Source organism: Melozone crissalis, unplaced genomic scaffold (assembly GCF_028551555.1).
Source record: "Melozone crissalis strain CALT ecotype California unplaced genomic scaffold, PUWL_Pcris_2 ptg000198l_1, whole genome shotgun sequence".
In the NCBI taxonomy this organism is placed as follows: domain Eukaryota; kingdom Metazoa; phylum Chordata; class Aves; order Passeriformes; family Passerellidae; genus Melozone; species Melozone crissalis.
In genome coordinates this window covers 746956-770831 of record NW_026535962.1, presented here as the reverse complement: position 1 = coordinate 770831, position 23876 = coordinate 746956, and the positions used below count along the sequence as shown (strand labels likewise).

General features: G+C 59.3%; 1 protein-coding gene across 1 annotated transcript; it reads right to left on the bottom strand.

Moving 5' to 3' along the window:
- Positions 1-68: 68 nt before the first annotated feature.
- LAMB3 (laminin subunit beta 3) lies at positions 69-22283 on the bottom strand. Its single transcript, XM_054293932.1, has 22 exons — positions 22235-22283; positions 21112-21269; positions 13451-13565; positions 13239-13312; positions 12970-13149; positions 12488-12551; positions 12106-12281; positions 11699-11819; positions 11046-11234; positions 10811-10966; positions 10234-10433; positions 9245-9356; positions 8578-8950; positions 7635-7795; positions 6804-7012; positions 5668-5871; positions 4109-4253; positions 3131-3338; positions 2000-2141; positions 1721-1897; positions 1003-1156; positions 69-225 (listed from the first exon to the last, which is right to left on the bottom strand). The coding sequence occupies exons 1-22, from the start codon at positions 22281-22283 to the stop codon at positions 89-91; spliced, it is 3504 nt and encodes a 1167-aa protein (XP_054149907.1). The 3' UTR covers positions 69-88.
- Positions 22284-23876: the final 1593 nt, after the last annotated feature.

The window sequence follows — 23876 nt, the reverse complement described above, 5'->3', positions numbered from 1 at the left end:
AGAACTGGGCACAGGAGGGCTCCAGCTGGAAAGTGGGATGAGTGCAGCAGCCGGGGTGTGCAGGGGAGGCAGCCATGCCCCAGGCTGCTCAGGAGCAGCTCTCGTAGTAGGCGACTTTCCTCTTGATGCTGTCCCGGATCCTGCCCACCTTCTCCTCCAGCCCCGACAGCCGCGACACCCTGGACACCAGGGCCTTGTTGCCTTCCTGAATTTCTGACTCCAGAGCTGAGGAGAGAGAGCAGGGAAGGGAAGGGTTACACGGTGGGGTTGGGCTGAGCCTCCGCCTTGCTCCTGCACAGCTCTGACAGGGCAAGAAAACCAACATGCTGCCCTCCCTCTAAACAGCCCCCAGACACCACTCCCTTCAGTTCTGAATGCCAAAAAATGGAAATGAGTGTGTGGAGGAAAATGGGAACACAGTGGCACTGCAGGCAGGGCTTCCCTTCATGGTGGCACCCTTGAAAACTCTCCATTTCCTGGCACAGCAGCAGCAGCTCCAGCCCACATCCCACCCTCTCACTGCCCAAAGTGTGCTGTCTCCTGTCACAGACATCGTTTATGGAAAATCCTTTCCTTAGGAGTTTTCCTCCTGAGAAGCTGGGAGGCCTCAGGAACAAAATGCAAACAATGGTTATCTGCTGCTGTGCAATGCAACAGGTGCATCTGTGATTGGTCTCATGTGGTTGTTTCTAATTAATGGCCAATCACCGTCAGCTGGCTCTGATTCTCTGTCCAAGACAGAAGCTTTTGTTATGATTCTTTCTTATTCTATTCTTAGCCAGCCTTCTGAAGAAATCCTTTCTTCTATGCTTTTAGTATAGCTTTAATATAATATATATCATAAAATAATAAATCAAGCCATCTGAAACATGGAGTCAGATCCTCGTCTCTTCCCTCATCCTCAGACCCCTGTGAACACTGTCACAGTCTCCCTCATCACACCACAGTAATCCAAGCCCTTCCCCATGGCGCAATAATGGCACGGAGTTTTGAGAGCCTTACTTTGCATCCTGAGCATGATGCCCACGGTCTCCTGGAAGAGCGCCTGTGCCTCCTGGCCGATGCTCTGCACCCTCGTGCCCCGCTCGCCCAGCGCCGGGCCCTGCCCCAGCCGGCTCTGCAGCTCCGAGTACAGCTCCTTCACCTGGGCCAGGGCCTGGAAAGGCACAAACACTGCAGCTAACACCCAGCAGCCTGGGCACGGGGCATTGCCAGTGCTGGATCCTGCCTGCATGTTAAATGGATGATAAATGTTAAACAGAGCATTGTCCGTTACCAAAGGTGTGCCCATTTGTGATGCACTCACAGACCTACAGACAGCTCCACGAGGCAGGAGGCCTCAGGCAGGACAGACCAGAAATGGCCCCAGCAAAGGGCCTTAGGATTGGGAATGGCTCTGGAGAGGCTCAGCAGCAGGTCGATGCTGTGGTGTGACAGCTCAGCAGCCATGACTGCACAGGAACGTGCCATGGCATCACCGAGGGCACAGCTGGCAGTGGGCACATGCTGAGCTGGTACCTGCTGTGAGCTGGTACCTTCTGGGCCCTGCTGGCCTGCTGAGAGCCGGTACCTGCTGGGCCCTGCTGATGCCTGCTCTGAGCTGGGCCCTGCTGTGAGCCAGTACCTGCTGTGACCTGGTACCTCCTGGGCCCTGCTGTGAGCCAGTACCTGCTGTGACCTGGTACCTCCTGGGCCCTGGTGGCCTGCCGTGGTTTGGTACCTGCTGTGCCCTGGTGGCCTGCTGTGCCGCCGTCCCCGCCGTGTCCCGCGTGTCCCCGGCCCTCAGGCGGTTCTGCTCCGTGCTGCGCTGCAGCTGTGACAGCCGCTCGGCCAGCCCGGCCAGCCCGGCCCCCATGGCCACCACGTTCTTCTCAGCTGGCCCGAGCACGGCCTCGATCTGCGGGCACAGGGATCAGAGTCACACCCAAACCCTGCCCGTGCCAGCCCTGCTGGCTGAAGGGCACGCACGGGGCACGGGGAGGCCGCCAGGGTCCCTCACCTCCTCCACGCGCTCCCGGATGAAGCGCAGCGAGGAGCCCGAGCCCCTGAGGGCCCCCTGCGCCTCCAGCAGCACGGTGTTGGCTCGCTGCAGGTTCCCCAGCACCTCCTCCACGCTGCCCTCCACCGCGTTCGCCCGGTTCCTGCGGAGAGGTGGGAAGCAGCCAGGAGTGAGGGTGGAAAAGGGCAAAGAATGGGAGTCCAGGGCACAGAGGTTTGCTTTAAAATCTTGGGAAACAGGAGAGGATTGCTGCTGGCAAGGTCACAATGTCCCACCCCCAAAACCCACACATCTGGACTCCAGCAGGTCTCCTTGTGAGAGGAACATCAGTTCCATTTCACAGCCTCAAGTAGGGGAAACAAACTAAGAAGGAAGGCATTTATCTCCCCTCCAAACTAGTCTGAAACGTTTATTTCATGATGCATGACAAGGTGGCAAAGGGAAATCAATAACCATGGGAGCAGCTCCAATGAACAGTTTGCTGCTCACAGTGGGACAGCTCGGGCTGGGTGACAGAGCCCTGGAGAAAGCCAGGCTCCCCTGTCTCATCACTTCCAGCAGGTTAAGCAGGTGTCAGACACTGCCAAGGAGTTTACAGATTTATCCTGCTGACCTTCTCACTGGGGTATTGCTGCAAGTCAACTTGTGACAAAGCAGATGCTCCAAATCGGCAAGGACACCCTGTAATTACTTTTTAAGGGACAGTGGAATAATTGTCCCAACTTTCACCCAGAAAACAAATAGCCCATTAACTCTCCCCATGCTCTCTTGTGCAATTAGGATGTAGGTCAGCAATATCAGCTAATACCAGGGCAACGCTGTCATCTCCCAGCAAGGCACTCGAGATAAGAGCAAAGCCTCCCCTGCTTTCCATAAAGCCCTTCTTGTCCTGGAATCTATAACAGGATCTATTCTGGGGAGATTTATCTGCACTGGGGCCCTGGGAGGTGTCTGGAGATTGCAGACTCATTCCTTTAGGCACTGGATGGACACAGAAGATCCTGGCCTAAAACCTGGGATTGTGCAAGTCAGGAGAGCTCGGGCAGAGCAAGATTGGAGCCCAGCTGAGCGCCAGCAGCTGCAGCCCTGCCAAGGGACCCTCGGCTGGCCATGGCCTGAACCCCCACCCACCTGGCCTGCTCTGCCTCCTGCTGCAGCCTCTTGGCCCTGGCCATGTCCTCGGCCGTCTGGGCAAGGATGTCCTCGGGGCACTGCAGCTCCGCCGCCAGCTTCTGGATCTCGCTCATCCTCCTCCGGACTGCGGCAGCATCCGTGGGGAGGCGCAGGGACAGGACTGACTCACTGATCTCCTGGATGGAGGCAGGGTCCGTGTCCTTGTCTGCAGACAGACAGACAGCGTCAGGGAAGGGAGGAGGAGGGCAGACACCCATGCACGTCTCACACACATCTCCTCATTCCAGGCAGCCTCCAGCATCCCTTCTGGACCCACCTCCTTGAGTTCCACGCACTTCTCATTCACACCAGCAAAGCCTTCAGGAAACAGCTGAAAGGATGCCTTGAGTTTGGCAACGCTAACGCCATGGCTGAGCCCACAGCAGCCAGGCAGCCCTCACTGAGCAGAGGAGGGTGTGTTTCTAGACAAGCCTTTTTTCATTTCACAAATACAAGTTAATAAATCAGAAGCAGGCAGAGCCCAAGGGACATTAGCCCCGCGATTAGTTCAGAAATATCTTCACTCATCATTAACACCAGGCAGCACCAAATGACCTGATTTTCTTATTTAGCTAATGCTCAGGAGGCTCATTATGTTATCACAATCTGTCTGTGAACAATAAGTCATCCCATCAGTTTGTAGGACAATACGGAATCCTCATCTGATTAACAGCCTGCTCCCGAGAAGGGTCATCTGTCTGTCTGTCTGCATCAGCGAGCGTGGCCAGAAAACCTCAGTGCATCAGGTCACTGCTGGATGGAAACCCTCATCCCTGGAGCATCCTAGATGCTCTGGGCTGGTGACAAGGCTGGTGACACAGCTGGGACTGTGACCTTGGAGGTCTGTGCTGAACCCAGTGATTCTGTGACCACCCCAAACAGCAGCTGTGCCATGCAGAAGGCAGACTGCAGCCCTGCCCAGCCCTGCCCTGGTACCTGCCAGGAAGGCGCGCAGGCGCTGCAGGAGCTGCCGTGCCCGCCTCACGTCCCCCTGGAGCTGTGCCCTGCTGAGCCCCAGCTGCTCCGCCAGCCGCCGCGTGCTGCTCTGGATCTCACTGGCCGACAGCTCTGTCCTCTGGATCTGCACACAGAAATCAATCACTGCTGGGGCCTCTGCTCCCTCCAGAGCCCTCAGCCCGGGCCTGGGCCAGGCACGATGCTATAATGCTATAAAGATGCAGCTATTCCCTGCTCTCACTGTGCCAGAGCTTCAAAGGGCTGTAAAGGTTAATGACTGAGGGTTGGGTCTGCAAAGGAAACTCTCAAAGAGGGACAGCACCATTCAGCTTTTAAAAACACCCTTTGAAATGAATTTTGAATCGCTTTGAAACCTCATTTTCTCTTTGCAAGGCACAGAAAGAAGCTGCAAGAGCCCTAACCCATGAACTCTCTCTGGTTACATCAAATGTGCAGAATCTGAGAGTTTTCCATATTCCCAGCCCTCCTGCCACACTGATCCCAACCCAGGAGGGAGAGAGGTTCCCTGTGCTGTGCCCAGTGCCTTCAGCTGGGGAGGCAGGAAACACACAGAAATCCACTCCAAAATCCCTGGGTTTCTGAAGCTGCCCAAGGGGTTAAGCCCTGAGGTGGGTATTCCTCACTCTCTGCTGTGGTAAGCAGAGCTCCAAGCATGGATGGGCAGTGCCCACACTCACCAGCTGGGCACGGGCAGTGCCCACACTCACCAGCTGTGCACGGGCAGTGCCCACACTCACCAGCTGTGCACAGGCAGTGCCCACACTCACCAGCTGTGCACGGGCAGTGCCCACACTCACCAGCTGGGCACGGGCAGTGCCCACACTCACCAGCAGTGCACGGGCACTGCCCACACTCACCAGCTGTGCACAGGCAGTGCCCACACTCACCAGCTGGGCACGGGCACTGCCCACACTCACCAGCAGGGCACGGGCAGTGCCCACACTCACCAGCTGGGCACGGGCAGTGCCCACACTCACCAGCAGTGCACGGGCAGTGCCCACACTCACCAGCTGTGCACAGGCAGTGCCCACACTCACCAGCTGTGCACGGGCAGTGCCCACACTCACCAGCTGGGCACGGGCAGTGCCCACACTCACCAGCAGTGCACGGGCACTGCCCACACTCACCAGCTGGGCACGGGCAGTGCCCACACTCACCAGCTGGGCACGGGCAGTGCCCACACTCATCAGCTGGGCACGGGCACTGCCCACACTCACCAGCTGGGCACGGGCAGTGCCCACACTCACCAGCAGTGCACGGGCACTGCCCACACTCACCAGCTGGGCACGGGCAGTGCCCACACTCATCAGCTGGGCACGGGCACTGCCCACACTCACCAGCTGGGCACGGGCAGTGCCCACACTCACCAGCTGTGGATGGGCAGTGCCCACACTCACCAGCTGGGCACGGGCACTGCCCACACTCACCAGCTGGGCACGGGCACTGCCCACACTCACCAGCTGTGGATGGGCAGTGCCCACACTCACCAGCTGGGCACGGGCACTGCCCACACTCACCAGCTGGGCCGTGTCCCGCAGCCGGGCGCTCAGGCTGCTGAACTCCTTGGCCGCCCGGCCGGCCGCAGCCAGGGCGCCGCTGGCCAGCGGGAAGAGGCCGTGGCAGGGCTGGCCAGCCCCGCAGGTAGAGCTGTTGTCCCGGGGGCACAGCAGCCCCTGGCAGCGGGCAGGGGTGCACGGCTCCGCTCGGGCCCCTCCGCACACCTGGGCAGGGAGAGAAGAGCTGGGGTTGGGCAGTGCCCGGGTGGACGCACCGTGGTGCCCATGGGGAGGCAAACTGAGCCCCACAGGGGTGGCACACCCTGCCAGGGGAGCTGGGACTGCTGAGCCCGTGCTGCAGGAGCTGTGTGGGCACGGGAGGGAGCCCAACGGGCTGGCACTGACGCAGGTGGCACAGCCCAAAGCGCTGGAGATGTGCCAGTCAGAGAAGGGCAGGCAGAGCTGGATGCCCCCACCTGAGCCAGTGGCACCTGGTCAGCATGGCATCACCAGCCTGAGCTGCAGCACAAACAGGAGCAAAGCAGGAGCCAAGCCCCAGTGGCTCCCGATGAGTAACAGCACGCCAGTGTGGAGCAAACCTCCCTGCAGAACCACCCCTGTGCCCTGCTCGCTTTGGGGAGAGCTGCACCTGGGAGCAGCCCCTGGGAGCAGCAGCAGCTCTGTCTCTGGCGTCTGTCAGAGCTGCCCCAGGCTCTCAGCGCAGCAGGGCACCTCCACGTGCCCAGCCAGCCCAGGCTGGTGGCTCAGAACGTGCTGGTGCCCCCAGCAGCAGAGAGGGGAGAGAGGCTGGTGGTCTCCACAGCAACAGACACTGAAATGGGTCTCCATGGCAATAACAGAGCGGTGAGGGAGGAATAAGGGAAACTCAGCCAGAAATTAAGGGGGTCTCAGAGATACAGAAGTGACGTGAGAGAGTCCCTGCAGGGAAAAGGGCAGGCTGGGAGGGGGTGGAGGGCAGAGCTGTGGGATCTGTGACCCCCGGGCAGGGGATGCTCAGCCAGCTCTCCAGCTGAGTGTGTCTGGACGGTGCTTTGTGTCCTGCCGTGCCTGAGGAGAGGAGCAGGGCTGCAGGATGGGATCCTGAGCTCTGCAGGGCCCCTCGAGAACCACGTTACAAACCCTCTTTGCATCCTCACCTGGTTGATGACAGGGGTGAGGTCGGGCCCCGAGGCCAGCTCTCCCTTCAGGGCCAGCAGCCGCGCCGTGTCCCCAGCCAGGTCCCCCTGCAGCCCCTGGGCACTGAGGCGGCTCTGCCTGGCCTGGGCCAGCAGCCCCGGGGCTCCCCCGGCCAGGCTGGCCGCGCTGCTGGAGCTGCGGTGGGCAGAGCGGATGGTCTGCAGGGCTCCTGGGGAACCGAGGTGACAAAAGGCACAAATGAGTCACAAATGCAGCACAGCCCCTCGGGGAGGCACTGCCCCTGCCCTGCGCTGCATTCCTGCACAGGACAGGGTGCAGGGTTAGTCACCAAGGCATCACCAAAACTGCTTTTGGTTCCAAACACCTTCCAGCCATTCCCTCAGAGAGCTCCTGAAGGACTGGACTCAGGGCTGGAGTGTAAACTGAGCTCAGGGCTGAAACTAAACTGAGCTCAGGGCTGAAACTAAACTGCAGCCAGCCCAGGCACACCCGTGATGCTGGCCTTTGGCAGGGCAGGACAGATTTCAGAGCCTCTGCCCGGCTCCTGAGCAGCCCCATCATTGCCCTCCAGCACGGGCTGGAAGGAGGTGGCCCGGACACTGAGCTCTGGGCAGACAGAGAGGTGCAGAGTGAGCAGTGCTGGCTCCCTTCCCCAGCCATGGGCCAGGCTGCGTGGGAAGCACCTGGAGAGGAGATGTGTTTGCTGTTCTGAGGCTGACAGCAGGGTAAAATCTCCCTCTCATCCACCAGGCAGGGAGAAACCCCAGGCAGTCGCGCTGAGGTAAATTAATGACTGCAAATGAAGAGATGTTGCAGCTGCAGAGCTGTACCTGACAGGTCCGTGCTGAGGCTGCTTTCAAACTGGGTCTTCTTGCTCTGGTACTGGGAGCTGGTGACAAACAAGCTGCTGTTGAGGGCTTCCAGCTCCCTCGACAGAGAGGCAGCCTCATCCAGGAAATGAAGGTCGGGATTTATGCCTCGGAGCTGCTCCCTGGCAGAGAACAGGAACAAAATGAGAATTAGGGAGAGCAAAGCAGACAGACAGCAGGGCTGAGAGGGCCACCTGTGCTGGGGCACTGCCAGCACCTGGCAAAGGGGCACTCCTGAGCCCAGAGACAGCTGAGGACACGCCAGGGCCTCACAGGTTTGATGAGGGGAGCTGGGCTGCAGCCCCTCCACAGCAGGGCTGTGCGCATGCAGGGACCAGGAGTGATGGATGTGCCCTGGGAGTGCCACCACACAGCCCTGACAGTGCCACCACACTGCCTTGAGAGTGCCACCATGCAGCTCTGAGTGCCACCACACCGTTCTGAGTCCCACTACACAGGCCTGAGTGCCACCACACCGCCCTGAGAGTGCCACCATGCAGCTCTGAGTGCCACCACACCGTTCTGAGTCCCACTACACAGGCCTGAGTGCCACCACACCGCCCTGAGAGTGCCACCATGCAGCCCTGACAGTGCCACCACACTGCCCTGAGAGTGCCACCATGCAGCCCTGAGTGCCACCACACCGTTCTGAGTGCCACCACAGCCCTGAGAGTGCCACCATGCAGGCTGCCCACACTCCTCCTGCCTTGGGGACATTGTGCACAGGACAGGCACAGGTGGAAGTGGGACAGGCACACGTGGGAGTGCTGCTCTTCTGCTTCCCTCATGAGCAGAGCCAAGCACGGCAGGGACAGAAACGAAGCAGAACCGTGCAAGCAGCTCCCAGAAAGGAGCTCCCAGAGTGGATCAGGGCTGTGCCGCACAGGCAGCTCCCATCCCTCACCTGATGGCAGTGAGCTCGCTGCCCGCCTGGGCCAGGCCCTGCTGTGTGCCAGGGGGGTGCCCCAGGATGCCCAGCGCCTGCTGCAGGTTGTCCTGTGCCCGCGCGAGGCGGGGGCCCAGCTGGGAGCCCCCCGTGCCCGCGGGCAGCCGCGCCGTGGCGTTGGCCAGGCCGGCCTGGCGCCGCTGCAGGAGCTGGATGTCCCCGTCCAGGGCGTGGAAGCAGGGGTGGCAGGGCTGGCAGCCGGGCTGGGAGCTGCAGTGCCCGCGCTGGCAGCGGTCACAGCGCTGCCCGGTGACCCCGGCGCGGCACAGGCACCGGCCCGTGGCCGGCTCACATCCCCGCTCCTCCGTGCCCTGGAAGTCACAGTCACACTCTGTGTGGGACAGGGGAGGGGAGGGAGAGACAAGGTGGTGGTGAATAACTTCATATAGCTGTGTAAAACCAGCCCCTTAATTAGGGTTAATGAGTCCCACCCCAAGCTGATGTCCACCCTCTCCTGCTGGCACAGGCAGAGGAATGGGCAGAGCCCCCAGCCCTGGAGCTGGCACAGCCCCCTGACCCTACAGGGCCAGCCCAGGGGGCCCAGGACTCACCCAAGGCTGCCCAAGGGAGGGCACCGGTGGGTAAATCTGTGCTCCCACCAGGGAGTACCAAGCCCAAGCAGTACCTGTGCACCCTCCCCGAGCATCCCTGTAGTGCCGGGCTGGGCACTGCTGCTGCCCCGCGGCCGAGCACGTCTGTCCTGTGAAGCCGTCCCTGCACGGGCACTGCCCTGTGAACTGAGAGGGCAGCACGTCAGGGACAGCTGGCACCGCTCTGCCCCAGCTGCTTCTGACCACCAAAACCACCCATGGACCATTTCCCCTCTCAGTGTGTGCCCAGGCCGTGCCCGAGGTGCCCCTGCCAGGCTGCAGCTCTGGCACAGGATGCAAACAGGCTCCAAACAGCCCCAGCACCACCAGGAGGGGGCTCAGCCTTGTTTCAAAAACAAAGCAATCGCCCACGAGCAGCTGCTTTGCCATCTCGGGTCTCCTCCCCACGCTGAGCTCATTTGGAACCTATCTTAGGCTCTTAGAATTTGTCATGGTTTGGGGTTTTTTGCATTTAACTTTAATTTTCCCAGTTGCCTCTTAAGCCTGAAGTGGCACACATGCTTTTCATTGACAAATGAGCGTAATTAACTTCCCTCGCCTGGATGAAGATGTCTTATTAGGACTTCCTTGATAAATATCAGGCTTGTTAAGTGACTTAATCTTGCCTCAATAATTACCGCTTCCTTTCACTTTCCTGAATAGCCTGTCGTGGTGTTTTCTAAGAATCAGGAGAAGCAAAACAGGAGTGGGATGCACTGGGGAACACGCAGCACTTTTTGTGACGGTCCCTATGGATGGGGCAGGACAAAGGAGCCACCCAGCAGGTGGGCTTGGTGCTCTGACAGGTGACAGTGAGGGGACACAGAGCCATGGCAGTGCCACCGTGATCTGGGCAGCTCAACCCTGAGAGCCCCTCCCAGCAACAAGTGGGAAGGAGAGAACAGGGGAAGGGAAGGGAAGGGAAGGGAAGGGAAGGGAAGGGAAGGGAAGGGAAGGGAAGGGAAGGGAAGGCTGCAGCAGGAAGAGGAGCCCCCAGGAGGAGGCTGCAGTGGGCTGGGGGTACCTGGTTGCACTGGGGGCTGCGGGAGCCGCGGGGGTGGCAGGCACAGGGCTGGCAGCCCTGCCCGCTGCTCAGGCCCCAGTGCCCGGCTGCGCACTGCCCGCAGTCAGTGCCCACCACATTGGGCAGGCAGGAGCAGCTGCCGGTGTCGCCGTCGCAGGGCACAGTGTCCTGCCGTGTGCCCAGGGCATTGCAGGTGCACCCTGAAACAGGGATGGGATGGGTGAGGAGCAGCCTTGGGGGGAGCCCCCAGACACCCAAGGGGGGCTCGCCTCCCTCCCTGCCCACCTGAGCTCAGGAGATCTGATCTACACCAGGCTCTGACAGCATCCTCCAGACAGGAGAGCTGCACCTGCATCACCCCCTGGACCCTGGGAGCACTCAGGACACAGCTGCACCCCCCAAACCCCACCTGCCCTGTGCTTTTTGTTAAACTGACACCTGAAACCACCCCCAGAGCTTTTATAAACCTTTACAAAATGGGCCCTTGGCTTGAAAACCACAAACCACAGCTGGGCAGGACAGAGCTCCCTTTTGTAAGGGGCACCCCAGGGGCAGAGGGTGTCCCAGGGGTACTCACTGCGGCATCCAGCAGGGTTGGCACCAGCCAGCTGGGCAAAGCCTGGCTTGCAGAGGTGGCAGCGGTCGCCCTGCACGTTGTCCTTGCAGACACAGCGCCCCGTGGCCGGGTCACACACAGAGCCGGGCACGGTGCCCTCGGGGTCACACTCGCAGGCTGCAAAGGGGCAGGAAAGGGCCCAGCTGAGGGGGCAGCTCCTGGGGCAGGTGCTGGGGGGTTTTTGGGGGGCACTCACGCAGACAGGCCTCGGGGTGGCTCAGCTCCCGCCGCGGGTTGCGGAAGAAGCCGCTCTGGCAGCGCTCGCAGTTGATGCCCTCGGTGTTGTGCTGGCAGCTGTCACACACGCCCCCGCCGGCCCCGCCGCTGGCCCGGTACAGCTCGGGGTCAAAGTGGCACGAGGACGAGTGGCCATTGCAGTCACACCCTGAAAAACCCCAGCAAACGGCTCCGATGGGGCCAGCACCGTGCAAATCCCCCCTGGCTGCAGCAGCGGCGGCACTAGAGGGTGCCCAAGGCTCCCGTGTGACACGGTGACACCCGTGACTGCCCCGCGGTGGCACCAGGGCGCTGCTGCAGCCACGAGGGGCAAAGGTGCTGAGACACTGAAACACCGTGTCACAGCAGCCCCGCAGAGCCCTGGGAAGGGCTGGGAGCTGCGGCCGGGTGGGATTTGGGGTGGGGGGATTTGGGCCAGGTGGGATTTGGGGTGGGGGGATTTGGCCCAGGTGGGGTTTGGGGCCAGGTGGGGTTTGGGGCTGGGAGCTGCAGCAGGTGGGATTTGGGGTGGGGGGATTTGGGCCAGATGGGGTTTGGGGCTGGGAGCTGCGGTCGGGTGGGCTTTGGGGCAGGGGCATTTGGGCCAGGCGGGATTTGGGGCGGGGGCCGTACGCTGGCAGGCGTGGGGGTCGCTGTCCTCGGCAGGTGCCCAGGGCCGGGCGTTGAACAGGGCAGCGCAGCGCTCACAGTGCAGCCCCACCGTGTTGTGCTGGCACACGCAGTGCCCGGGCACCTGCTGCACAGACAAGGGGTCACACACCCACCCTGGGGCAGCAGCTCAGCGCAGAGCCTCACCCGTTCGTGGCCAGCAATGAGCCTCCCACAGCCCATTCCTGGTCACTGTGGCCAAGGAGCACCCCAGGCTGGCAGTGCAGCCATCCCAGTGGTGCCCAGGTCCCTGCCAGAGCCATCCCAGTGATGCCCATGCCCATGGCAGCCCATGACAGAGCTGTCCTAGAGTGCCCAGGTCCCTGCCAGAGCCATCCCAGGGTGCCCATGCCAGCCCATGGCCAGCTCACCGTGCCCTGCTGCTCCCCTGCAGGGCTGCAGTGCTCGGCGTGGCCGTGGCAGAAGCAGCTCCCCAGCACCTGCAGCTCCGTCACGGCGTAGAAGGTGCTGGGTGAGTGGTAGCCCTGGCGGGGGACGTGGGGCAGCTCGGTGAAGTTGATGCGCAGGTTGGTGAAGGGCCCCAGCCCTGGTGGGGACAGGGCATGGGTGAGCAAGGGAAGGAGGATGTGGCACAAGGAGCAGCAGCTGAGCCATCAGCAAACACCAATTATTGCTCCTTGACAGCCCAGAGGAGCAGCTCAGGGTTCCCCAGGGGCTACCCCAGTTCAGGGAGAACCACGATGAGCCTCACTCCCCTCTCCCTTCCCAGCCCTGGAAGAGCCCACCACTTACTCCCGATGACCTGGCTGTAGGAGGAGCTGATTGTAGACCCCAGGTCTTGGACACTGAATTTCACCTTTGAGGGGAACAAACAGGTTAAAAAGCAGGAAACTCAAGCTGCTCTCTGCTCCTGCTCTGGGCACTGTGTGTGCTGGACTTGCCTCTGCCCAATGCCACTGAACACAGGGACAGCCTTTAGAGCTGCAGGGGACACAACACCTGCCTGGCACAGAGCAGCAAAGTGTTCCTGCAGAGGAGCAGGGATCTTCCCAAGGGCTGCCCTCAGCACTGCTGGGTGCCACGGGCCCCACCCCTCACCAGGTGTGCCAGCCTTCCATCCCTCACCAGGTGTGCCAGGGTTTCATGCCCCGCCCCTTACCAGGTGTACCAGGCTTCCATGCCCCTCACCAGGTGTGCCAGACTCCCAGGCCCCCCCTGTCCCTGCAGCCCTGCCCACCCCAACCCCAGCACTACCCCAAGCCCCCAGTACCCACCGTGCCCCCGTGCCCGGGGTGCCCCTGCAGCTCCTGGCACCGGGGGTCGTGCCAGCCCTCGGGGGAGCCGCGGGGCACGTGGGGGAAGGCGGTGGCACAGTCTGAGGCCAGGTACTGCAGCACCTGCCATGTCCTGCCAGCGTCCAGGGAGCGCTCGATCAGCATCGCTGCGGGCGGCGCCTGCGGGCAGGGACAGGCACACGGGCTGGCACCAGGCTGGCACCATGCAGTGACAGCTCACGAGCACAGGAGCTGCCCCACACACCCACCCTGAAGTGCAGCACCACGCTGTGCAGCTGGAACATCTGCTCCAGGTCCAGCTGCAGGGACACGCGCTCCACACCTGCGGGCACAGAGGGCACCGTCACAGCGGGACATGAGGACAATGCCAGCCATTTCCTCCTTTCCTCCCCGTCCCCAGAGCTCAGCACCGTGCCCTCCTCCCCTCGGGCGGGCTGTTGGCAGCCGTGTGTGCCCTCACCGTTCTGGGACTGCCACCAGCGCGCGCGGCCGGCCGAGGACAGCACGTTCTGCACGCGGTGCCCGCTGTGGCTGTGGGGCAGCCTCGAGTCACACCTGCAGCACTTCATGCTCCACTGCAAAGAAAGGACAGCAGGAATGACCCCTGCAGCCCCTGCAGAGGCCTCGGGGGTGAGGAGGAGAGGGAATGTGGGTGCATTGAGGACCAAGGAGCATCAGCACAGCTCAATGAGAGCTGGAGGACCACGATCAGCGAGACTGACGACACTCAGGCCACTCAGACGTCCACACCTTTTTGAAAGCCACAGCTCAAGGTTTTATGGACTAAAAACTAAGCCCAAAATGCCTTTGACTAACACAGATTTTTGGCGAACCATCAGAATTGTGGTTTTTTAAGCAACCCCCTGGTTTCTGCAATGGCAACACTGGCTAGAGAGCCCCTTGCAGCCTTTCAGCTCTGCTTTGCCCTTTCCACCCAGCCCTGGGCTGTCTCTCCTATCCCAGGGCTCGGGCCGTGCTCAGCCCCCAGGGCTGTCCCCCGGGAGCAGGGCAGGAGCTCGCAGTGGGTCACAAGCCAGGGGGTGGAAGTCGAGTGGCTCAAAGTTCAGCCCTTCACTTGAGCAAGTGACCCGGGGAGTAAACAGAGATCCAGCACAGGCAGTGGGAGAAAGGCGTCCCCCGGGAGCAAACAATACCCAAATTGTCACTAACCAGGCAACGCTCCCTGCAGGCACCGGCAGCCACCAAGGGGCTGGATCAGGAACGGCAGAGATTGAGCAAGGGCCGGGACAGGGAAGGGATGGACAGCAGCCAAGGATGGGGTGGGCGAGGACCACCAGGAAACCGGGATGGAGACAGCCAGGGGGGGCCCAGGTGGGAAGGGAAGGGCTGGGGAGATGGGGATGGGGAGAAGGGGAATTGGGAATTAGGAGATCAGAAACTGGGGAAATGGGGAATTGGGAGATGGGGAATTTTAGGAAACGGGGAGTTTTAGGAAATGGGGAGTCAGGTAGATGGGAAATTGGGAATGAGGAGATGAGGAATTAGGGAGATGGGGAATTATTAGGGAGATGAGGAATTGGGAATTAGGAGATCAGGAATTAGGGAGATGGTGAATTAGAGGGATAGGGATTTTGGGAGATGGTGCATTAGAGGGATAGGGAATTTAGGAGATGGTGCCAGAGCCCACAGCAGCATCCCTGGGGACACGGGGAGGCCACAGCTAAAGCTCTTGGAGTGGATCCAGGGACTGCAGAGACCACTGGGAGGGGGAAGATGCTGCTCAGACCTTGGAATGAAGGGCTCAGCACCTCCAGCCTGGTGGGAACAGGTTATCCAGAGAAACTGAGGCAGTGCCCAAGGCCAGGCTGGATGGGGTTGGAGCAGCCTGGGGCACTGGAGGTGTCCATGCCAGGGCACTGGAGCTGCATCATCTCCTCCAGCCCAATCCCTCTGGCAGTCTGAGGTGCCAGTGGCAGCAGAGGAGGCTCCCAAATGGAGCAGTGGGACACGTCTGTCACTGTCACATCCCACAGGGATTAGGGAGGATGGAGCAGAGCGTGCCAGGGGTGGCAGAGCCAGCCCTGATGGCTCAGAAATGTCACCCTGGCTGCAGGGGGGGTCTGGGCCTGGCGGGGGCACAGCTGGCACAGGGAAGGCAATGAGACACCCTCTGCAGGGCTGGCAGGGGCTGCACTGGCTCTGGGTGACTCCGGAGGCATGGGGGTGCTGGGAGTCAGAGGGGAATCAGCTTTCAGGGTCTGGGCAGGGCCAGGGGGGGACAAGGGACAAACAGCACTGCACAGGCACCCTGTGCTGAAACCTTCCTCAGGATGGTTAAACAGAGGAGCCAAATCCAGCCCAAACCCTAAACAGGGCCCTTCATAGGCTGGGGAGGGGACAGCAGGGTGGCAGCCACTGGGACACAGTGACACCACCATTAATGGCTTCCCCTTTAAAAGTAATTTGTGGTTCACAAAAATGAATCTGTGGTCTCATTCCTCACACAGCCCAGACCTGGGTCTGCTCTGTCCCAGGCCTGGGGACCTCCCCCAGCTGGGTGCACAGTGAGATCCTCACTTGGAACCCATCTGTTTCCGTAATTTCCCCAGTCTTTATGTTCTCTGTCTATAAATACCCCACACAGGAGTTGGCAAACTACAGTATTTATAACAATATCACAAAGTAAGCAAACATGGCACTGAAAATATAAAATCATGCCATTTCCCTGGCTCTACCAGCAAGAATCACAAATCATTTAATCAGGGCTAGGCAGAGCTCATTTCAGAGAATGGCCACGAGCAGCAAATTGTCAGGGAGCTGCAGGAATTATCCACAGAAATAATCTAGTGAACAATTGCCAGCGGTGATTAAACTTCCCACCAGCCCTGACTGTGCTCAGCAAATGGGAAAGGAAGGTTTCCTGCAAGGGGAAAGGTTAATCTCGGCTAAATTATTCATTAGGAGTAACTCGTGCATACTTATGAGCTCATTCACACAGCCAGGGACAGCGTGGCTGCAGCCCCACTCAGACCCAGTGCTAAATGAAAATGAAGATTCAGGGTGTGAGACAAACCCTTCCCAGGCAGCCCAGGGCTGTGTTGGCTGCAAAAATCTCCTTTATTTTTTTTCCCCTCAGTTTTTAAATTAAGACTAAAATTAACACTGGAAACCAAATCCATGTCACATCCCCGCAGTGAGTTGTGAAACCCCTGCATTGCACAACAGCAGGATTTGCCCTGAGCAGCCGTGACTATGTGGCTCAAAGTTCCTTGGGACAGAGGGAATTACCAAAAATGAGTGAGGAGAGCTCCAGCAGCACGTCCCTGCTGCAGCCCTTTGCCATTTCCATTTCTGACCGGGCTCGGGGGATGCAGCTCTACATGAGCAGAGGCAGGGCAGCCCTGGGGATCTGTCACACTCATGATTCTTTATGGAAAATCCTTTCCTTGGGATTGTTCCTCCTGAGAAGCTGGGAGGCCTCAGGAACAAAATGCAAACAATGGTTATCTGCTGCTGTGGAATGCAACAGGTGCATCTGGGATTGGTCTCATGGGCTTGTTTCTAATTAATGGCCAATCACAGTCAGCTGGCTCAGGCTCTCTGTCCGAGCCACAAGCCTTTGTTATCATTCCTTCTCATTCTATTCTTAGCTAGCCTTCTGAGGAAATCCTTTCCTCTATTCTTTTAGTATATTTTTAATGTAATATATATCATAAAATAATAAATCAAGCCATGTGAACCATGGAGTCAGATCCTGTCTCTTCCCTCAGCCTGGGACCCCAGTGAACACCATCACAGGGGATCTCTCTGGGCATTGCTGGCTCCCACACAGCCTCCCCTCCCTGCCAGGCTCTGCTGGGAGCCAGTGGGGAGGGAGGTAAAAGGGGCTCTGGGTCTGCAAGGGAATCTCTTCGCACCCTCTGTGCCTCCAGGCTGCTCCAGCTGCCCCAAATCCGGGTTGTGGAGGCTCTGGGGTGAAGGGAATTTCATCCCAGACCTCCGAAAGATAATTCACAGCACAGTTGTGTGAGAGGGAAAACTCCTGTGCTCAGAATAAATAGAGTCATGTCTCAGAAATAAATGGAAAGGGGGGAAAAGTCCACAAAGAACAACCTGAAAGTGGCTGAGCGTGGCAGCTCCGTGTGCTCTCCTCCTGCCCTGGCCTTGTGACCCAGCTCCTGAGCAGCTCCCTGCTCGTGCAGGGCAGCAAAGCTCGCACAGTTTAACCCATGGCCCCTGCCCAAGGGTATTTCAGGAGCTCCTGCTGCCATTTCAACATGAGCAGAGAGCCCTTGAAATGAAACCCTCCTGGCACAGCAGCAGGGCCCAAAATAAACTGCACTTTTCATCAGCAGGGAGGGAGGCTGAGCTGTGCAGCCGTGGAGCAGAGACCCCTCCCAGCTTTGGGGGTCTCACCATTGCCCTAGGGGAGAGAACACTGTGCCAGGCAGCCCCTGGCACTCAGCCCGTGCACACCAATATTCCATTGGGACGCCAATATTCCACAGGGACACCAATCACCATTCTGATTCTATCTGGGAACACTCTGGAAAGCGGTGGGGATTTGTACACACACAGATTCGTGGTTATTAACAATGGGGTGGGCAAAGGCCCCTGCAAAGCCAGGTTATGCCATTCCCTATTGCAGCCCCAGGACACCTCTCTATTCCAGCACTGGTGCCTGCAGCAATGGCTGTGCCAGGCTCCTGGAGCAGGGCACAAATCCATTCCTTGGCCATGGCAAAAGGCAGCAGAAGCTCCCAAGGCTCTGCCATCATGGTTAAACTGCCCAGTGAGCAACTGGCATTCCCTAAACTGGACTGGGATTCAGTTTGGGAGCACAGATCCAGCACAGAATCACAGGGAGATCAAAGGGATCACTGAGTGCAGTTCCCAGCCTCACACACGATCCCCCCAAAATCCCCAAAACCCCAGCCTGGGCCTGAGGTTCTCTGTGCCATGACATCAGTGTCACTTTGGAAATGACACTGGAAATGAGCTCTGAGGTTCGCTCAAACACAGAGAGGGCTCTGCCCCCAGCTTGGATTTACCCCAGATTCAGGGGGGCAGCAGAGGTGGGGTAAAGGCACGAGTTTGTCCAACATCCCAGGGATGAGGATTAAGGAAATGCAGTTCCTCTCCCTCACTCAAAAGCTGAGGTGGGTAAAGGCAGGAGTTGGACAAACCTCCCAGTGGTGAGCTTTAAGGAAATGCAGTAAAAAGCTGAGGTGGGTAAAAGCACAAACCTCCCAGGGATGAGGTTTAGGAAATGCAGTTCCTCTCCCTCACTCACAAGCAAGCTCGTGGGCGCTGCTTTCCTCACCCCATCTGTTCTCACATCAGCAAAACCTCATCTGAAACGCGCCAGGCTGATCTGACAGGCTGCAAAGCCCAGACTGCAGCAGCTTATCCCACACCCCACCCGGTGCCAGGCAGGGAGGAGGCATCTCCAATCTGCAGCCCCCGGGCCAGGAAATGAGCTGCAGAGAAGGGAGGAGGGAGCAGCCACGGGAAATGGGCTGTTCTGGGCAGGTGGGGGCACAGGGAGTGCCTGAATGCCTGGTGAGATCAGCCCTGAGCAGCAGCCTGGGCAAACCCCTCACAGGACAGAGAAAAACCCAAACCAGAGCCACGCTTTGGTCCAGCCAGCCTGGTTGGATTGCACAGATCCGTTCCACGGCTCTGTGCAGAGGCTGAGTGGGAGGCACAGCTCTCCCTGCTCCAGCCCGGGGTGGGCTCCCAGCTCCCTGAGGGATTTGGGCAGGTGGCCCAGCCCCAGCACAGCCCCAGCGCCGTCTGGCACGTCCCTCCCAGCAGATATTGGCCCCTGTTTTTGGAAGCAGCCAAAGAGGAGCCGGTGCTGAGGCTCCAGAGCAGCCCTGCCAGGCAGCTGCCCCCATCCATCAGCACAGGGAGCCTGTGCTGTGCCAGGGGTGGGCTCACGTCTCCCTGCCTGGCTCCCACAGGTGCCTCTGGAACTCTCCTCTCATCCCCCTGGATAGCTCCATGGCACCAGAGCTGGTAAAGGGGCTGCCCACCCTCCTCATCCAGGCACCCGCAAAGCTCAGGTGAGACAGGCAGAACATATATATATATTCTGATATATATATATCAGATACATTTACATATATTCTGATATTTTTCATATATTCTGATATATATACACCAGATACATTTACATATATTCTGTTTTAGAGTTAAATGCAGTGCTAACTGAGGCTGACCCACCCCCAGTCCATCCCACCGAGCATCCCTCAGCCCCTCCCGACCCCAAGCCCATCCTCTCTGCATTTCCCGGCCCATTCCCGTTTCCCTGCCCCGCAGGCTCCATCAGCAGCCCCAGCCGGGCCATTGCCCTGCCTGGGCTATAATGGGCCATGCCGAGCCCCGCCAGGGATGGAGCAATCGGGAGAGCAAAGAATAAAGGTTACAGGGATCCGGGGCCGGGCAGACAATGGAGCAGAGGCTGCGGCTGATCAGTGACCACCAGAGTTGCAAAATTGGGCCCTGGGGCCGGCAGGAGCAACCCCTGGTCCCCTGCCCTCTGCTGAGCTTGCAAAAGCACCCCCGGGTCTGCGCCTGTTTGGCAACTGAGCCGCAGCAGGGCTTGTCACCAAAAAGAGCCCTAGAGTCTATAAAAAGCAAGCCCGTTTAATTTATAGGGTGGGAATAGGGAAATCGAGTTCACTTTTGCTTAAATTAGGGAAGTAGAGAAAGGGAGGGAAGGATTAGGAAATGCTGAACCCGTGGGGATTTCTCCCAAGTTGAGAGCTGGTATAATCAAATACCTCCATCAGCAATTACAGCTGCAAAACAGAAATCAGGGGATTTGCTCTCAGTAACTCTGACTCTTTAATTTCAATAAAGGATCAAAATGTCAGCAAGAGAAGAGCCCGTTCCCAGAGCTGCAGAGCCCAGCTCAGCACAATGTTAACAGCTCACATCCCCTTTAACCCTGCTGCTTGTAAGGCAAGGGACGAGGGACACGAAAACCAAAGAGTTTTGGGATTTGTAGCCTGGAAGAGATGAGTGCAGCCCTGCTCCTGCCTCCCTCCCTCCCTGGCCCTGCAGCCCCATCTATAAGCAGAAATTTGGAAGGAAAAGCTAATGAAGGCACAGGAAGCAGTTGGGGTTTATTTGTGAGCACAAACGCTGATCCTTGGGAGCAGCAGCAGAGCTCCAGAAAAAGGGAGGGGAGGAAATGCCTGACTGAGACTGTCAGCAGGAAAAGGACCTGAGGGAGGGGAGATGCTGCAGCCAGCCCAGCGTGCAGGAGGATTGGATGCTCACACTCCTCTGGGACAGGAGCTGCCCTTCCCTGAGCTCGGGGATGAGTGGAAATGTGTCCAGCCCAGCCAGGACAGCACAAATCCACAGCCACAGCTTGGCCTGCAGTTAGCAGGGGATGGAAACCACAAGGCTGACTCACAGGAGCTGGGCTCCAGTGCAGAAAGCTCTGCCCCAGTGGGGAGCTGCCACTCCTTTCCTCTGGAGCATCCCTTCCAAGCCTGCTTGTCCTGCACTGAACCCTCAGGGCAGCTCCCAAGGCATTTTCAGGGTTAACAGCAGCCACAGAAGGCTGCAGGAAGTGCTCACACCAGGGACTCATCACTCTGCAGCTCCCAGATCTGTGCTCGGGCAGAGTTATCCCAAAATTCTCCCTCTGGCTCAGCAGCAGGGTGGGAATCTGCAGCTGGATGCAGCATCATCCCCCAGCAGCATCTCCTGCCCCCACACAACCAGGGGCTGGAAACAACTTCAGCAGCTTTTCCAAGCGGGAACGTTCCCATTTATGACAAGCAGATACGAGTTCAGTTTATAACTGAAATGCCCAGGGACAGGAGGGTTGGGGATGGTTTGCCCGCAGCGCTCCATGCCAGAGCCTTGGTGCCCATGGTGCCCATGCCGGAGCCTTGGTGCCAGCTCAGCCGGGGGATGGCAGGGAAGGGCTCCAGGGACAAATCCCAGCATCACAGAAAGATTTGGGTTGGAAAGGACCTTAAAGCTCATGCCAGCTGGGACAGCTCAGAGCTCAGAGCTCCCTCCAGGCTGGAGCATCCCTGAGAGGTGGGGAGGATGAAGAGGATGGAAGAAGGGAGGATGAGGGGAGGAAGGCTCTCCAGCCCCGGGGGAGCTCTGGGTGCAGGGAAGGGGCCGTACCTGTCCGTGGGGGGTGCAGTACGTCTCGGGCTTGCTGAGGCCGCAGGTGGAGGAGGCTCTCAGGTGCGGGGCCCGGCCCAGCAGCAGGTCCCCGGGGGCCGGGTAGCAGGCGCCGCCCTGGGAGCAGGAGCGCTGCGCTGCCAGGGGCTGCAGGGCGGCTGCAACAGCGGGAACGGGGCTCAGGGGGTGCCAGGGGGCACAGACAGTGACCAGCCCCACAGACAGGGGCACAGACTGTGACCAGCCCCACAGACAGATAGACAGACAGACAGGGGGCACAGACAGTGACCAGCCCCACAGACAGACAGCAACCAGCCCCATGGACAGACAGACAGGAGGAGCACAGACAGTGACCAGCCCCACAGACTGACAGACAGGGGGCACAGACAGCAACCAGCCCCACAGAACCAGGCGCTGCTCACTGCACCAAACCAGCCATGCCTGGGACAGCCTCCCCAGGGCACGTGTGAACAAGAAGGGTGTTTCACTCTGAGGTGAAATATTTTTTTTTAATAACAGTGCTTTGTACTAAGAGTTACTTCCAAAGCACCTCCTTGCCCTGGCCCCAGATTTCGGGCTGCAGGGATGCTCTGTGCCTTGCCCATCGAGCTCAGCAGCCCTGGAGGCGTGCCATGGCCCCAAAACCAGCCCAGGTCGGTGTCCCCTGGTCCTGCAGCTCAGGACAGAGAGCAGGCTCCTGCCAGCCCCAGCACTGCAATCCAGCCCAGGCTCTGCTGCTGCAGCTGCTGCACAGCTGCCATCAGCAGCATTGCTCTTTACTGAGCTGCCATCAGCAGCATTGCTCTTTACTGAGCACCCATCAGCACCATTGCTCTTTACTGAGCACCCATCAGCAGCATTGCTCTTTACTGAGCTGCCATCAGCAGCATTGCTCTTTACTGAGCTGCCATCAGCAGCGTTTCTCTTTACTGAGCTGCCATCAGCAGCGTTGCTCTTTACTGAGCACCCATCAGCACCATTGCTCTTTACTGAGCACCCATCAGCACCATTGCTCTTTACTGAGCTGCCATCAGCAGCGTTGCTCTTCACTCAGCTCCCAGTACCAGCATTTCTCCATACTGAGCCGTTCCCCTGCTCTCTGGCAGCCCAGGGTGAGCCTTACCCAGCAGGACGAGCACTGCCCATGGCCACAGCTGGCATTGAGGCTCCATCCGGCCACAGACACGGCTGGGGAAGGGTTTGAAGTGAGTCTGAAAAGAGCAGAAATGTCAGTTCAAAAGCTCACTCTGGGTCCTCCTCCCTCCTCGCTTCACAGAGAGGTACTTTGAATTAATCTACACAGAATAGCATGGGGGTGTAAAAATCAAGAATAATGCAAGGAAAACCAGATGCTGAAACTGAATTTGCCTCCAGCGCAATGAGCCCCTGGCCCAGCCCTGCTGGTGCCGGTGGGATGGGGCCAGAGGGGATGGAGTGTGCACACACAGAGCCCTGCAGCCCCCAGGCACACTCTGGGTGCCTCCTGTACCTGTGCTGCCCCAGCCCCAATCCCAGATCCAAACCGGCACCATGACCCCAACCCACATGCCAGGAGAAGCAGAAATCCATAAAAAACCTCCCGTGAGCGTCTCCCGCAGGGAAAGGAGCCCCGTGGGACAGCCCAGGGAGGGAACGCTGCCAGCACACACCCACAGCGAACAGACACCTCACCTGGCCTGTCCCCTGCGGTGTCCCCCGTGTCCGTGTCCCCGGCAGAGCTCCGAGCACCGGCCGCTCCCGCAGGCTTTAAGCGCGCCCTGCCTCACCTGCAGAGAGGTGCTGTGGGTGCAGCGATGACAAAGGAGTGATTCAAGGTGAGCCCCAGACATCCACACCCTGTGAGCGCAGCGCGGCTCCGGCAGCGCCGGGCGGGCACGGGCACGGGCACGGGCACGGCGGGGGGGGGGGGGGGGGGGGGAATACTGATGGGGGCTGTTTGACACAAATGGCGTCTATTTAACCCAAATGGGGGCTGTTTAACCTAAATGGGGTCTGTTTAACCCAGATGGGCTCAATTTAACCCAAATGGGCTCTATTTAGCCCAAATGGGCTCCATTTAGCCCAAATGGGCTCCGTTTAACCCAAAAAGGCTCCCTCCAGGCAGGGCTGGCTCACTGCGCTCACCCCGGCTGCCAGGGCAGGGCCGGGCAGGGCCGTTATGCCAATGGAAACACAACTTTATTATTGTTATACTGCTGCAGCAAAGTCAGGAATGTCTAAAGCCCTGTTTGGAGTGAGGGCAGCTCAGAGCGCTGCCCACACGCTGAATTCCAGCTAAAGCTGCTTTTCATCCTCAGCAAAATGGAGCCCTTTCCATGTTCTCCAGCGAAACAACCCCAAAGCTCCTGTCCCGCACTGGTGGGGGCTCAGCAGGACCCTCCAGGTGACTCCAGGTCCCTGCTGTTGTTGCTGTCGGTGTCACCCTGTCCCACCCGCACCCCGAGGGACACAGGCACGCCAGGCTGAGGGCCAGCAGCTCCCAGCAGGGCTGCACACGGAGCTGGAAAAATAAAAAATAAAAATAAAAATATCGTCCCTGGGGCTACGGAGTGTGCGAGCTGGGCTGAGGCGGGGCACACCTGGGCACACCTGGGCGTGCTCGGCAATGCGGTAACGCCGCATTCCTGCTCCCCAGCCCCGCCCGGGGCAGCAGGGAGGCAGAGCAAACCCTGGAATGTCTGAAGGGAGAGGGAGGGAGGGATGGGACGTGCCCCGAGCTGCCGGCTCATCCTCGGCACGGCCGAGCCCGCAGAGGCACCTCGGGG